Below are 16460 nucleotides of genomic sequence, written 5' to 3'. Positions count from 1 at the left end.
GTCCTTTTATATGGACACATTACCTTTAATAAGAATGATTTTCTTTAATTCTTTTTGCGCACGATTTTACTACCGCCATGTTACTTCCTCTACAAGCATTTGTAAGTTTTAGTTCCAAGAATTTCAAAAGTGTTAGTTCCTTTATTGACAAATCGATTAAGGAAAGCCGAGATCAAGTAACATCAGCATCTTGCATTTGATAACTCTATTAAAAGTCACATGAGATTATTCGATAACGTGATTATCAAATGATGTTTACTTCATCTGAGCTATATAATTTTATAATCAATGTAGCATAGACCAAGATGGCTACACAGCTTGATTAAAAGGGACAGTGGGCCTGCTGGAAAATCGAGATATTTATTCCTTTTTTACTGGTGTTTCACCCACCCTGCCCATGAGCTGCTCCCTCATAGCACACTTCTGCTCCTTTGCGACACAGCACACATGCACAATCACGTATATAGACATATTTCACGTAAAAAACCACGATCTTCAATGCTGCTCAGCTTTCGGTTTTAATTGCGCACTTTAAAGAACATGGGTCCACTCACCCCGAAATAACGACACAAGGTCTCTCACATAAGCGCGTAACTTCTTAGACCGATCCTTTATTAAACAGCGCAGATCATAGTAAGTTTCTTTTGTGATTTTGTGCTCCTCCGCTTAAAACTTAGAATTCAATACACATTTTGGTACAAATATTCCAATGCTGGTTTTTATTAAGGTGGAAATGGCTCACAAGGTCCTATCATCAGATATGGCGGAACTGATCAATCGAATGAAACTCGCCCAGAAGTACTCGAACACCACGTTGGACCAAGATTATAAACGAAACATGCTTGAGGCGGCACACGCCCTTGCATTTGATGCGAGGAACTTGTACGACACCGTCGTGAAAGCACGATCGACTAAATCGTGACTATTGTTACGTACAAGCGTGATTGAAGCCTCATCGCCGACGTCTACTGTGTGTTACTAGAGGTATTGTTGAAACTAATCCAGTTGATGAGCAATAACTAACGTGTAGATACATTCAGGTTCCTGATTCAATTTTCGCCGTTATTTGTAACCGTGAAATCTGCGGCTCCGTCGTTTGTGCCCATATGTTGTATGACTTTATAACTGCATTTTTTGGAATGCATCGTCTTCCTGTTGTTTGTGCGGTATGAAATGTAGCATTTTGAATCACAAGAATAATTTTGGAGAGCTTGGAGCATCGTTATAGGTGGCGCTAAGTTCGAAATTTCTTTCTTTTTCAAGTTTAATGTTCTGAAATGCTGTCAGATTTGTAACTTTAAGTTACTTTTTGTTTTTTCTTTTTGTTTTCTTAATGTTAACATAGCTATATTACAGAAATAATTTTTAAGCAGAAATTTGTTGTCAAAGAAACACAGTGTCGTCAAAATTATAGAAGACCACAATCTGAATGGGTTCCTCCTTTGGTTTTTCATTTTCTTAATGGTCAGCTCTTTTGTCAAAGCTCAAGTCTTAAGCTTCTAAGTCTAAAGTTGTAAATGATGATTTAAGCTCTAGATAATCTATATATCGACTAACTGAGAAGATTTTAACAGGTTACAGATATAGTTCTGTCTACCTTTGAAAAGAGTGACGAATTATATGGGGTCTTAAAGAAAGCGAAACACGTGGGCAGAAACATGGTTATTGACATAGCCACGTGGTAAATATGACAGAAGGAAATATGACCAATAATGACATCCCCAATGAATTCATTTGCCGGCTTCTATTTCATTATGCTACTGAAGACCATTGAAAATAGATAAAGTGATATCATCGATTGTCTAGTTTTTGCAAACGTTTTTTGAATTAAAGAGGGGGTATTGGATGGCCTCTAGTAATCTGGGTGTGATATGTAGGGTTTACAGAAGGAATAAAAAGGGTTTCTGTTAGTTTAGAAGGGGCTTGAGAATTGTGTCGTGTAAGATGTATTATAATAAGAATGTTAAAGTAATTTGTTAACTGCATTTTCAATTATATAACAAATTGTATCATTTCATATATATAACCATTAAACGTTAATATGCAAGTTGTCGGTGCTGAATAATTTAGGGAAATCGAAAGTCAAAAAATGCGGAATTACAAAATAACTTTGGTTAGTTGGATATCTTCATAAATAAGGAAATTAATTTTTACGTCTTTTCTTGTAATGTTAAAGATCAACTCGTCATAAGCTCGTGTTGCTCATTTAAAGATATAGTTTTCGAGATGTTTAGCTTTGAAAGAGTCAAAGCATTTCGTATTTGAAAATGAAGGGTCCTTTCGTATCCATTAGGGTCCGATAAGCATCCTCGTATCCATCAGTTCCATGGCAACTGCCTCGTAATGAATGTCTTCTACAAATTCCGTTCAGTGTACATTTTTTGCGCCTGCATCAATTTATAGCAAATTTGTGGCGTACTGATATGTGTTGTAATAAAGTTGTTCATCTAAATGTTTTTTTAGATCACGCGTGTTTCCTACTAACTTGTCTCATGCGTTGCTTGAGCCTAATCGCCTATTTCGATCCATTTTTACCTTTTATTAAATATAGATAGTTATATAGATTGAATATTCATTTATACTTTGTAACAGCAATCTCTTTCATTTTATTGTATGTCTTGACACTGTCAGTAACGCGATTCCCAATTCGGAAAGTTTTATCCGGCTCGGTGGACCATTCTTGAGAAAGTCTAATGTCAAATATTCGGTAAATTGATGGTGTAATGAAGTTCTATTTATTGAATTTTTTAGTTGGGATTAGAAATTAAAAGAACACCGTAGAATCCCTTTAAATGTGTAAAATAGGTTAAAAATTTTATTTATTTTCATAAATTAAGATATATTTTCAAAAAAGGCTGAGATATGGCTAGTTAAAGACCTAATATCTTATAAAGGAGTACTCACATTTTGACCTGACTCAACTTGTACTCTTTTATGTCGTATTACCTGATCCATGACCAATTCGCAGAGCCAATATCAAATAGACATACTTAGGAAAGAGACACTACTCATTTGGTTATTGCCAGTATGCGTAGTAACATGTCCAACAATTTAATTTTTTAAGATAAAGGTTTTTATGATGTTATCTTTTTTCAACATCGTGTTAAATCTTGTTTCTGTTTTGAAATATATTCCGCCTATGCTCAACTTTAGGCTAAGCATGAATCTCTATTCGCCAAGAGGGACACACGTGTCTTGTGTGTTTTGTTTCAACTACATTTCCCCCGGCTGGTTAATTGATGGACTTTGGATTGTAACTTGTAAGGTTACCCACCATCCTACAAAGTAGACACGCATCCTACGAATAGTGATACTTGAATAATTGTCCTTGTAATTTGAGATCAGGATTATTTGTAAGCCTGGTGCTGGATTTATAAACCTTTGTTGTTCCTAGTTTTGGCCTACTCAGACACTATTGACAAAAACACAAATTGCGTTTCACTTCACTTCTGTATTATGTTCTTGCAATTGCCAGCCAATGTTTTCGCAAGTTACACTCATTTTTATGGTAAACAAATGAATAAGTATGGTACTCCAGTTTCTTTTAGTCCAACTAGAACCTAGCACGTAGGATACTATTCATGTCCTTTCGCCACCATACAGAAAGGTAGATGTTAATGGTAAGGTTGGAAATCTAGAAACAGTACTGCCAAAACCCTGCTAGATCTTTATTATACAGTACTATAGGTGAGCCGGGAGTTGAAGTTATATAACATGGTAATTTAAGAAAACGGCTTATCAATTTTCTAATGCTTTCCTGCCGTGATTTCTGCTTGCTAGCTTTTCTTGAAAAGGTAGCTCCACAACCTTATTATTCTATGCAGTCCTCTTATATCCTCTGTTCCGTTGCCTTGAATTCAGTTGGCAAACATTGGATATTAAGTTACATATCTTCACTTTCATGTTTAATAATAGGTTGCCAAGATTATAAAATTGCATAGCAGTCCAAGATGTGACAGCTTTTAATGTTCTCTTTGTTTTCAACCGTTATATTTCTGGTTTTTGTCAATGTTGGAGTTGGTATCTAAAATTTCAACATTGGCATGCGGTTTAGAGATATTATCTCAGGGTAATGATGTTATGAAGGAGGAGCACTTTAGAACCGATGTGTTAGCGTTGGCAAACAGACTGAATTCAAGGTAAAATTATTTGATACCTTGCAACCAGTTCATTTTAAAATAATGCTGAACTTTTGAATTTTTTTTATTCCAGGGCTCCTTTGCCCCCCTCTCTCTGGGTGGGGCTGGTATTGTTGAAGTTGAGTAGGATATGTTGAGGTGGTAGGAGTTGCTTGCTGAAGGCTTTGGAGACTCGGGGGTCGAGTGTCTTTCCAACGTGTAGTGTTATTGTCTCAATTTAGGTTTTTGTTTGAAGTGAAACGGAAATCCGTGATCGTGCAGATTGACTAAGTTTAAAGCGTTGGTATCGTCAAGGGATTTAAATGATCAGTCGTATACGTCCGGGGTGCAAAATAATTAGACGGAGTAAAAATCTTGTGGCATGGCTATTATATTTTGTTTCAGTTGTGTTGTTTGTGGTGTATTTTATACATGATGAAATAATATGATGAAATGAAATCATATTATATGATGAAAAATATGAAATATAAACTGCCTGCCATAACATGTTCAGTAGAAAACCCACAAGTGATAATTTGCGGTTAGCTTACTTTATTTACTTTGTGCTTGGCATACTCTTATCAAGAAAATGAGAAATTATGCAAAAGAAAAATAAATCATGAAATAACGGTCAATATTTAAACTTCTTTCTACTTCATTTTTTGTGCCTTGCATTTCCTGATATTTCTCGTGACGTCAGGAAAATTGTTGTTGTTGTGCTGTTGACAAGTTCACGTTTGGGGCCTAACAAACTTTGCCGCATGATGGCGATACGTCGGTTTTAATATTGCCATGCAAAGCCCGTAAAATAATCTGGTATGGTTGCCTGCTGCAGATATGTTTTAGTATGGATATGTGACCTCACGTGTTGTTAACGAAATCCCCTCTGGGTCGAATTTCACCTGAAAGTCGACGCATGGCACAACAACCCGAAACGAGTTGTTGGAAAACTCGATACGCTAGAGAAGTTTAATTTCGTTATTGCTTGATATTGGAAACCAAAAAGGCAGGATACTACCAGCATAATTTCCAGCCTAGTTTTATTGGTTTTTACTTTTCCCCGAAACGCTTCCACGCGGGTCGAAGAAGCGACTTCTTGTCGCAAAATTCGAACTTTTCTATTGGGGAGCAGCGTGGCCTTTCAATACAGATCCCGAAAGACTCACTGATTTAACGATCACACCGATAAAAGGTAATTTGTCAGCTTTTATATAAATTATGTAATCATTTCTATGTGTAGCTTTTGGCCAGTTATTTGTATTCTTGAATTTGAAATAAGATATTTATTTGTTTGTGAATTGTACTAATTTACTTGAATTGTACTTTCGTTTCGTTTTACTTTCTCGTTTTACAAAAAAACACTTCAAATTTCTTCTAATGATAATTCGGTAATTTCAATACACTGAAAACTTTTATTGACAGATACTTTATTTACCTTTTACTTTATACCATCGGGTTCATGCTCTGCGGAGCGTGGAGAAAAGTGGAGGGGGGGCTAAAACCGAATAAAAAGAGTGTTAAGAGAAGTGGGGTATCTGCCGGGGGGTACTCCCATTATGGCCTGACAGGGGGGTCTGGTCAGGCCATAATGCTAAAATTTGAGAAAATTACCCTCAAAAGGTAGTACTTTTTGACAAAACCCCTCAAACGGTAGCATAAAAACCGAAATTATTTCTTTGGTAGCATTAATTTATTTGTGCTTTCCTGGTCCTTTTTTGACAAATTTCTTTATTATTGAATGTTGTTATTTCGGGAAAGATAAATCTTTTCCATTATATTTAAGAAATCGCAAGCTAAACTGAGCAGTTAAGTTATTATTGAAAATGGGCCATTTGGTAGCCATTCGGACTACTCGGTAAGACCCTCAAACGGACTGGACTGGGGTATCTGCTGACCCCCCAGTTCAATATCTATTGTTTGAAAGGTTATTTAACATAGTTTATAGATTATTGAGAGCTAGGATGAAGTGTTATCAAAATAACAACAGGGGGCTCTTATGAAAAATGTTGCAAAAACAATAATAATTATAGAATTGAGCTACTTTTTTAGCTCAGCCCCCTAAGCCCTCTAGCTCTATACCAGGGTGCATTCCATGTACTTACACTCAGAGATCTTTGGTGTATACTCAGATTTTTTGGCATTCCAAGTGCAAACAAACATTTTCGTCAATTGGCATGCTAAACACGAAGCCACATACATAGTTTACATGAAAAAGAATAACCCAAAGACTCATGCACCAAATTTCTCTCTATTAATAAGTTTTATTTGTCTGGTGTACAATATTTACAGTTTTACTAACTGCTCATATATTTGGCATACCTAGACAAATGCCCCAGTGGACCTTTGGCATACAGTTGACATGAAATGCACCCTGGGCGCTATTCTTTATCCTTTTTTGGGAGGAGCAGGGGCCCTGGAAAAACAGTCCCATGTAATTTCAAAAATTCTCTTTAACCCATACAAGAAACCATCTGGCTCAGATATTAGCAAACTTTTTGGGTCTCAAATCCAAAATATGCCCTGACACCCTGTGCCTCAGGCAGCCTATATACTTGCAAATGACCTGTACTAGTTATCATCAAGTTCAGAGAATCTTCCTTTATTCTTTAATAGATCGTATTGTGACTGGGCATGAAATTCAAACTATCAATAAAGAGGGTTGTAAATGAACGATCTCGCCAATCTTTGTTTACCGTGCCTTAGGCCATCGACTCGAAGAAAACAAATCAGCTTGGTTTTTCTGTTACGTCTTTTCTCCAGTGAAATGAAAACTAACTCTTTACAAAACTAGGTGTATAGACATAAAATGAGTGGACGCGACAAGGGTGTTGTTGACAACGTAACTATGGATACATAGACAATGGAAGGTGTGAATGACAAGATTAAAATGAGAAACATGAATACGTTTAACAATGGTCGCTACAATTCTACAAGCCTGTAAAAACAAATGAGTTCTGTAAGTTTTATTATCTGGTTTAAATTTTCTTGAAAGGTTTCCTTTTTGCAATATGGCAAGAGCCCCTGGCCAAATACTTATTATTGGTGAACAGCTTCGCCTTCGCATGCATGAAGAGGCAGGGTTAATTGGAGACAGGAGATACCATTTCAGAACATACACTTGCTGTATAGTTGGCAAAGATGCAGTTGATTGGATGGTTAGAACAAAAGAAGTAACAAGTAGAGAAAATGCTGTGAAATGCATGAGACTGTTGCAAGATAACGGGGTACTCCACCATGGTAAGCTGTGCTAGAACACTTGAAAATAGTATTGATTGTGAAAATCATTTTTCTTGAGAAGAAACCAAACTGCTTATTTTAATTTGCATATTTGCACCTGGTACATGGTACAAGACCCACAGAGTTGGGAATGTTGACCTTCTCTTGAAATTGATCAATTATTCACTTTGTCAGTAACTAAACTTTGTTCAACATGTCTCCGGAAAATACAATTATATAATTATGAAATACATGGCTGAGCCCTTCCCCTTGTTCATGTCCCAATATGGACTAATATGCTTTTTTTGCTATTACAACAGGTGAATAGAACATTTTGTTTTCACAAAATTGCTTTGACATAGTTAACTCTGGCTGTAACCAATTTACTTTTAAGCCAATGTTGTTGCTTTTCCATCATTTGTGGCATGCAAATGAAAATCCTTACCCCTTTTGGTTGCAGTGTGTGATGATCATGTTTTCAAAGATGAGTATCTGTTCTACAAGTTTCGAGTTGATGATGGCACACTGTTCATTGAGCCAGAACTGGAAATATACAGTAAAGGAATCAAACTGCACCAGAGGTATTACTTTTGTTTACTTTCAAGAACATCTGATTAGCTGAATACAGAGAAAAAGAAGCTTAAGTTTGATAAGTAGAGTATGTGTAAAGTTTCCAATGAAAAATAGTAGTTGGTTAAAAGACTGTTTTTCATATCAGAAGTCAATGATCACAGAACTCCTTAATTGTAGCTTTGATCAGTAGATCCACTTTATTACATCAAAACACACCAAAAAAACTGACTAATAATAATAGAAGAAATTTGTATGATGCCAATTTTTTTCTTGCTCATTGAAAATATCTTTATCATTCTCTTTATTCTTCTGTGTTTTAGATTTTTGAATTCACAGAAAAGTTTTGATGAAAAAGATTTTAATGCCATATATGTTTTTCACAGACACACTTTTTTCAAGTCATTCAACCATCTGTGCTTAGTTTCATGTATTTTCAGGATATGTGCTGCTGAAGACAGTTTCATAACTTCAAACAACAGTAAACAGAAAGGAAAGCCAAGTCATAGTTTCACTGGCACTGAGCTGGTATCTTGGCTTATTGAGAATGGTGAGACTAAAAATCACACTGAGGCACTTGATTTGGGTGAGCAACTGATGAAGGTTGGAATTCTAAGAAATGGTATGCTCCTTCCTGGTTGAGTTTTTCACTTTTTCATTGAATATACCGGCAAGCAGATGGACTAGACAACTTTTCAGTCATGTTCTCACAAAAAAACTTATGTATGTTTTTGAATATTGCTTTAAGCTGTTTGAAATTCTAAATGGCTGAAGAATTGTTGGATAAGATTCTCCAGATTAATCATTGGATTTTGACTATGCTGAAAGTATTTTTAAAGTTGGCTACTAAAATAGAGCTTATTACCCGTACCTGTCTTTTTGAGATTCTAAATAATTCAAATATTGCAAAAATAGTAATATCTATGTGGGCAGCGGTATAAAAACTTAACATATACTAAGCACCTAAATTCACTTAACACATACAAGCATCAAAATTAACATATATTAGCTATCAGTGTACACTTTTCAGTGCGAGAAATTAAATTTTTAAAAGTGTGCACATATTGCAAAATGGGTATAAAGCAATGAGCAGTTCTGAGCAGTATTTTGTTATTCTATCAAGGGCTGTAGAATAATTTACCAAGATGGCCAAGCTAATCCTGAAGGTAGGGGGGGACCCAATAAGTGTTTTTGTAAAGTTGCCATTCCAATAGTGATAGTTAAGCCTCCTGATCTTCCCCTCTGCTCTACCATCCTTGCCTCATTGGTCCCTAAGAAGCGAATTGACAAAGGGAAGCCCCAGAAATTTTGATAACCAATATAAAATTTGTTACTAAAGCAGAAAATTAGTTATTTGCATTGCCTCAAGTACTCTCTTCCGCATATGAACGATTGTATTACATCCCTAAAAATCATTGTTTATTCTTAAGTGCAAGGAGGGATAGAATTTCAAGAAGATGAAACAGTTTATCAGTTCGTTTTCGATGTCCGACCATGCACGCCTCTTTACAAAGCGCTAGGAGTCAGCCTTGAGGAAGATTTATACGGACAAAAGCTTCTTGCTGATGCTGTTGAGAGACTGGGGCTGAGTCCAGGTCAGCAACATTACATACACAAGCTCTGGTCTGGTAAGCCTTTGTCCTGTATACTGGAAAATATATTATTGCATTTTTCCCGCGAAATTTGTGGTAGTGATTCCTGGCTGGTACTTCATCTTCCACTGACGATGCGTTTGAAAGAGACTGTCAGAAAACGTGATAGATTATTCATTCTTATATTGTACAAATTTCATGACTTGTAAGCTATGCTTATGTTGGATCAACTCTAGATTTGTCAAGATTTCGGTCAAGAAATGTCACAATTTACGATCAGGAAACTTTTTCATTGACAGATAGCGTTCGAGATTGCCAGACCATAAGGAGATTTGCCACGATTTTTCTAAAGTAGTCAGACTGTTTGGTCAAAATAAGCGGCTTATAGATCGACAGATATTTAGGGTCGCCAAGAATTTGAAAGCTAGAGGTTTAGAACCAGTAGGTAATTAGAAGTTGATTCCAACGAAATTTTAAAAAAGGAAGAAAGATAGATAATCAAAGGATTTGTGTTTATGAATTTAAAGTTTGAAAGTTAGCGGGGTGTAGGCTAAGAATTGACATTTGCACATAGGTTGAGGAATGCAAAGATAAAACCATGAAAGCATAATGAAAACTAACTTTTATTTGTTTTCTTATTTCGTCTTGCAGGGAAAAATGAGCCTTTTGTTAATGAAGACAAATCATCTAGATCATCGGAAGACGAGGGTGATAGCATTAACCAATCAGGATTGAAACCAGGTTTGCAGCAGAATTGTATATTGCTCGCAAGGTTTTGTCGTTATAGCCAGGGGCGCCTACACAGAAGGGCTGGAAGGGCAGCTGCGAGGAGGGGCAGAGGGGGCAAGAAGTGCCCTGAAAAATAAGAAAATACTATAGAATTTTATCGATAATTGATGACCAATTTGACTACTCTCTTTATGTTAATATCTATTAGAAAATACTAGAAAGATTAAAACACTAGCACAAAAATGCAGAGAATGAAAAGTTTTTATAAAACCAAATATTTTGAATAGTGACAAGACTATTTAATACCCATTTTTATGTATGGATAATTTCGTCAACATTTCCTCTATGTTTAGAATCTCTGATCTGTATGGGTGGCGCATATTCAAGTTAATATTTTATTATGTTGCCCCATCCACGCCCCTCTCTTACCTAGGAATGCTCGATTATGTTAGTAGAAAAATCTCACGATTTGCCCTCGGCACCAACACTGCCCCCTGCCCTAATCTTGTGCAGGCGTCTCTGGTTATAGCAAATGCGACCACAAGGCAATGCGACCATCAGTGATCTTCATTAGTTTACGATATTGTTTTTCTCTTTGATTTTCATTTATATTTTATTGATATTCTACACGGTGTTTTAGGAAAGTCATTCAAGTTCATTGAAGATTTTCGAAAGGATTCCGATATGAAGTTGTTAGGTTAATGAGATGAGAGTTGAACAGCTGTTTCGTTGCGAACAGTTATTCAGAAACCCTAGAATATTATTGAATACTCTAAACTGCGAAAGTCACTGCTATCCTTTCAATAACCTATCAATGGGCTCTTTCATAAAGGTAAATCCATCATGGATGTAAAGAGATCGTTAGATGCTAGAAAAATCTGTAGGAATATTGTATACTTTTTACAAAATGTTAATTGTGTGATCTTGCCTGAAGGGGTCTTTTTGGCAAAATGTTCTATTCACAATAACGTGCTGTCTCTCTGATTATCTTTGTAGATTAATGTTTATTAAAGAAATAGGCTTTAAATTTTAGCACATTATTACGGTTTTAATTTTATTTGCAATAATGTAGATAAGAGAAAATTGAACCAAAAACAATTTCATAGATGCTAGATATTTCAGATAGAAGATAAAACCCGGGCACTTTTTACGGAAATTTACGAAGAGTAAAGTGATGAATTTTGCTAACATTGTTTGTTGTTGTTACTATACAATAGCTTTTTTCTCATTTCTGCAGTTGTTCTACGCCACATGACAGCTGAAGAACTTACGGGAAAGAAAAGCCCGTACATACCACAAAACATCAGAGTATGCAATATTTTTGTTAAAAAATCATTCTAAGAGTTTATTAAGATGCAGTGTTGAAAGTGTCTCATTTTGGCCAAGCTTTGAAATGGATGAGATGTCCAAAAGCTAATGGATTTTGAATTAAATTAAGTCTAACCCATTGATAAATAAAGCCTTCCGCGTGTCTTATAATTGTATCCCTACAGTTTGTACAGCGTGAACCAATATGTTTCCGTTGCACGGTTAAGTCACATGTTCAGTTAAGTCACATGTGCAGTTAAGTCATATGTGCAGTTAAGACACATGTGCAGTTAAGTCACATGTTCAGTTGTGTCACATGTACAGTAAAGTCACATGTTCAGTTGTGTCACATGTTCATTTAAGTCACATGTTCAGTTAAATCTCATGTCCAGTTAAATCCTGTTTGTCAGTGAATCCCTTTTCCTGGCAATGTGTCTGCTTTCAAAATGTAATGTGACGTTCAAAATGTTTGTTAATTAGTTTCTGTTTATGTTACAAGTGTGTTGATCACATTTGAAGTTAAACACAGTCAACTGATTTTGCACATTTAGAGTTATTTCATAATGCTATTTTGGAAAATATAATAAAAGTAGAAAATTCTAAAAATGTTTGGTGAAGTCATCACTTCGGTACTCTATAGCGATAAGATCAACGAACAAGCATCTTTTGTGTGCTATTTAATCAGAACCTAGGCCCATTATCCTAGCCCACCCATTCACTGACATAATTACCGTTGTAAGAAGAACCCAAGATCTTTACAACTGTGAATCTTTACGTCCTTGAAGTTTGCATAACACGTATCAAAACTTCTTATCCTTGCAGATAATGAGTGATTCGGTAGGTTTCGGCTTCGTTGTTCGTGGCGATGGCCCGTGTTATGTTCAAACAGTCGACCCAAGCGGGCCAGCAGCATCAGCTGGTCTTAAGGTAAAAAGAGTATCTAAGTAATATTCAAGGAATGAAGTATTAATCGGCTTAGTTGGCTAATCAAACATGCTTTGGCTCTTTTTGTCAACAGCTGAAGGCCCAAATATAAACCTTGTGGAATTCTTCGAATTGATCTCTTTCGTAGTCTGTTGAAGATATCTTGTTTTGGTTCAACTTATACTGAGATTGCCAATAATATATAAAAACTCAAGTATTTTTGACAACATTTGATAGGATCCTGTCTATTATTTGAAACTGCAAAGAATTCTGAAGTAGCAATACAATGATCGTATTACCAATAGGCCTAAAGTCAATGTATTTTTTATATATCTTCATATGTATTCATCTTTTACTTTGCTCTTTTTGTTCATTCAACCGTATTTTGAGGCACTGAATGAAGTTTTAAAGACGCAGGGATGGCGGTATGGGATGTCATGGGCTGCCCCCCCCCCCCCCCTCCAAAAAAAAGTTCCCAATGACATCCAGTCGGCAGCCCAATATAAAAAAGGACACTTTGAAACTGTCGAAGGAGGAATTTATTTTTTTATAAGAACCATTTTATAAGAAGTTCAGGCTGGCTTTTTGACTTTCAGTAAAACCATTAGAACTATGAGGCTGGATTGTTCGTTCTGAAATCATAAGGGTGCAAAAATGGCAGCTGCTAATTATTGTGCTTAAGGAAAGTGTTCAGGCACCATTTGCAAACAAAATTTGAACAATTCCTAGGCCTAGCCATTGTCACTGTCAACAAGATTTTTCCATGATATTCAGTCAAAGCTGGGCAAGATGCCTGACCTTTACGTTGTCGTCGATCTTTTTAAAAGAAGGTATACACGATTTGATTGACAGATAAAAGCATTTTTTCACTCATTTTCAGAACATTTTAGGATTTAAAGATACTTTAACGGGGAGTTCATGAAATATGTCGGCAACCATTTTTATACTCGTCGGCACTTTGATTTCTAAGATTGTTGGCACATCGTGTTTGAGTTTCTAGCACCACCCCTGTAAAGACGTCAACAATTGTCGTAAGAAGTAGCACAAAGAGTCAATGGGAAGTCACAGCCCCTACCCAGAGATAATAATTAGAAAAGAGGGCCCACGACGAAGCAGTTTGTGGGAGAGTTGATCCTGTTTTCTGCTAACCTTGAAAAAAATCCTTTTTGGCTAGCACAGTTTTAGATACGTCAGCCCATCTACCTCGAGATGTGTTTTCTCTTTTGTAAATGCCTCTTTTGAGTTTCAGCCTCCATTTGTCTGGTTTATTTGTACCATAGGATCAAAGTTTTCAAAGGTACACTTTGGCAAAAAGTTTGAAGTAAATAGCGAATCCAAGTTTTTATTTATGGAAGTTCCTGAAGTCCTAATCAATGTCCTTCCTTCCGTAGGTACGACAATACATACAAGCCGTCAATGGACGCAATGCGCTTACTATGAATCATAAAGAACTAGCTAAAGAAATCATGAAGGGACCAATGGTAGATTTAGTTACCCTTGTTCATTTCCGAAGCATATCTCACGAGTAATTAAGAGCCGCCTGCGCAGGAGGGATATCCTAGCAACAACTGCTGATGTGCTACAATCAGTGTGCACGAATTTAGTGCTTTAAAAACGCTGTAGCTCCATTATCCTAGCAAAGAACTAGATGTGCAGTAAAAATACCTTGAATTAATGAGATTTTTCGCGCCTAACTTTAAGATTTTCTGCTCATACCCAGTACCAGTGGCGGCTCTTGCTAATGGGCATCTGGGGCAATGCCCCCTCAAAAAGATTCAAAGAAAATCTATGATATTCATATTTAATTTTGAAGATCTGTGGTTTTGAAGATTTAATTTTGAGTCTTACTGTGGTTAATTATTTAAGTTTTTATCTCTTCTAGAAAAAGCTCCTTGCTATCCCGTCTCGTCCTTAGCCTCGCTTCTGGCCCGCTAGTGCCTTGAGCGATGATGTCATTTTACGGGCAAAGTTTTTTTTGCCCCTAGCCGACATGCGCACAAGCTAATTTTCGACCTCGAGCATTGCGAAACGCGACCTGTGATTGGCTTATTTGGAGGAATTCGGGGCAAGAAAAATTTTGCCCATAAAATGACATCATCGCTAAACAACAACCACATCTATATATGCTTTTTCTTCTGCGCTCCATGACGATCAACATCGAGCCATGAATACAGTGAAAAATTTGCAAACTCGACCTTTCTATCGATTATCGCAATATTGATGGTCTGCCCTCCCAACTGTGAAAGTCACGAGCCGCCACTGCCCAGTACCCTACTCTAACCACATTAACATGAAGCTTATGAACGACGACAAGACACCGCACCTATTTTCAGAACTTACATGAAATAAAAACCTTTTGAAAAATGAAAAACGATTTCTTGAACAAAGTTTACGTGAAAGATTTCTTGTTCTGGAAATACCCTCTGGCTGCATAGATATCATAGGTTCTATACAGGCTGTTTGGAAATGTACTTGCTTAGTGTTGGCCTTACTGCTGCTTACTTCCTTTCTATCTGTAATGAGTCTGATTGGTCAGTCAACAGCCTATCAATCAAATAGCGACCAATGAAGGTGCGTTTTGACCTCGACTAGGCCAATAAGATTTTTTCAAGTAGATGAATACAAGTGACCGAAATCATTCAAGCTACAACAACTGATTATTGTGGACCAAAACTATCTTTCCGTAATTGAAAATTGTATCCTTTGGCGTATCTGCTTTGAGCAGTGTTGTTATGAATCTGATTGGCCAAACTTGACATTTTAATCCAGCCTTCCCTCTATCCTCTCACGTGCATTTGAAAAATTGTCTTCACTTTTCTTTCATTTTTGCTCAAATCTCGAGTAAAAAACGGGTAGCAATATGTACATCTTGAAGTTGATATTAAAAATGAACACTTGATGAGCCTATTTGGGCGATATCCCTTCTTGATCATCTAGAGCTTTGATAATTGTCCACCTGCTTGCCAGCCGTTTTTTTCTCAAATTTGTGGTTTCTACTCGCGAAACAGTTGTTCTTACTCACCAAAATCTCAGTCTTTAACCTCGCAAAGTTTGTCTTATCCCACTCTAATCTTGTAGTTTATGTTGACAGCTGTTGTTTCAGTTCTTTTTTAAGTAGGACCGTCCTTCGCAGGCCGTGATATTGTGCTGCTTTCCCATCTGAAGTCTCATGTTTAAAATTGATTTTTATGCTGGATTTCCTTCTCCAAATCCCTTCGTTGCAGCAGGCGCTAAGGATTTACATCCCCCTTCTTTCAGTGACCTGCTGTTTTAATTTAACAACTAACCATGATTAATTTCATTTCGGCCCCAAAATAACCGTAAAACACGTCTGTTATGAAAACAGTAGACATTGGCCCTAAAATTATACAAGGTTTCCCTCTTTTAAGCAGGGCCCGCGCCACTAGAGGGGCCAGGGTAGACATTCCCCCCCCCCCCCCCCCACTTTTTTGCGAAGTAAGTAGTTTTAAAACTGCGATAAAAGGGGTAAGAAGCCCTAGCCCCCTAAAATTTTAGCCTTGCCCCCCCCCCCCTCCCCCACTTTAAAATTCGTGGCGGGGGCCATGTTAAGGCTGCAATGATAGAAGATTTGGTTGTAGCTCTGTTCTGAATGTACATTGAAAACTCTAAAAATAAACATTAACAACAAAGGGCAGATTCATTCCCTAAAAGTTCGTATTTGACATAATGAAATTATCCATCCCCAAACTTCTCTGGCCGAACCATGTCCTATGTTTAAATGTTCAGAATATAAAATAGCCTTTATATATGCCAGTTATCAATTGATAATCTTTTGGGCCTTTTTATGAATTTTTAAGATTCGTACCCCTGTGTCCTCTCCATAAAGACCTGAAAAAGCGTTGTTGACGTTGTTAAATTTGTAATGATACAGCAAATTATACTGCTTGCATTTTTTGTTTTTCCTATTTTAAGGAATTTTTAAACCTTGTTTACTTTGTAAAACTCGGTTGTTATATTTTCTGTATATTGTATCTTAAATTTG

General features: G+C 36.6%; 2 protein-coding genes across 6 annotated transcripts in view; both read left to right on the top strand.

Moving 5' to 3' along the window:
• LOC135688737 (focal adhesion kinase 1) overlaps positions 1 to 1384 on the top strand; it is a 40433-nt gene extending 39049 nt beyond the window's left edge. For all 3 annotated transcript variants that reach the window (XM_065205702.2, XM_065205701.2, XM_065205700.2), the window contains one exon: positions 728 to 1384. In XM_065205702.2, the coding sequence (XP_065061774.2) occupies positions 728 to 922 (195 nt within the window). In that variant the 3' untranslated portion in view covers positions 923 to 1384. The remainder of the gene's footprint in view (positions 1 to 727) is intronic.
• Positions 1385 to 2737: 1353 nt separating this feature from the next.
• Positions 2738 to 15883, top strand: LOC135688743 (DEP domain-containing mTOR-interacting protein). 3 transcript variants are annotated; one of them, XM_089110090.1, is made up of 9 exons: positions 2738 to 4139; positions 7111 to 7355; positions 7795 to 7915; positions 8345 to 8526; positions 9335 to 9499; positions 10148 to 10237; positions 11463 to 11533; positions 12356 to 12460; positions 13849 to 15883. In XM_089110090.1, the coding sequence occupies exons 1-9, from the start codon at positions 4009 to 4011 to the stop codon at positions 13984 to 13986; spliced, it is 1248 nt and encodes a 415-aa protein (XP_088966216.1). In that variant the 5' UTR covers positions 2738 to 4008; the 3' UTR covers positions 13987 to 15883. The 3 variants fall into 3 exon arrangements, with proteins under 3 accessions (XP_088966216.1, XP_088966215.1, XP_065061788.1); XM_089110089.1 differs by having other exon boundaries at positions 9335 to 9532; positions 13849 to 14243; XM_065205716.2 differs by lacking the exon at positions 2738 to 4139 and adding an exon at positions 4173 to 5310 and having other exon boundaries at positions 9335 to 9532; positions 13849 to 14236.
• The last annotated feature ends 577 nt before the right edge of the window (positions 15884 to 16460 follow it).

The sequence above is a fragment of the Rhopilema esculentum genome, chromosome 9 (genome assembly GCF_057945365.1).
Source record: "Rhopilema esculentum isolate cy_ngs chromosome 9, ASM5794536v1, whole genome shotgun sequence".
Lineage (NCBI taxonomy): Eukaryota > Metazoa > Cnidaria > Scyphozoa > Rhizostomeae > Rhizostomatidae > Rhopilema > Rhopilema esculentum.
Note: the sequence above shows the minus strand (reverse complement) of the source record. Positions and strands in the feature narration are given on the sequence as shown.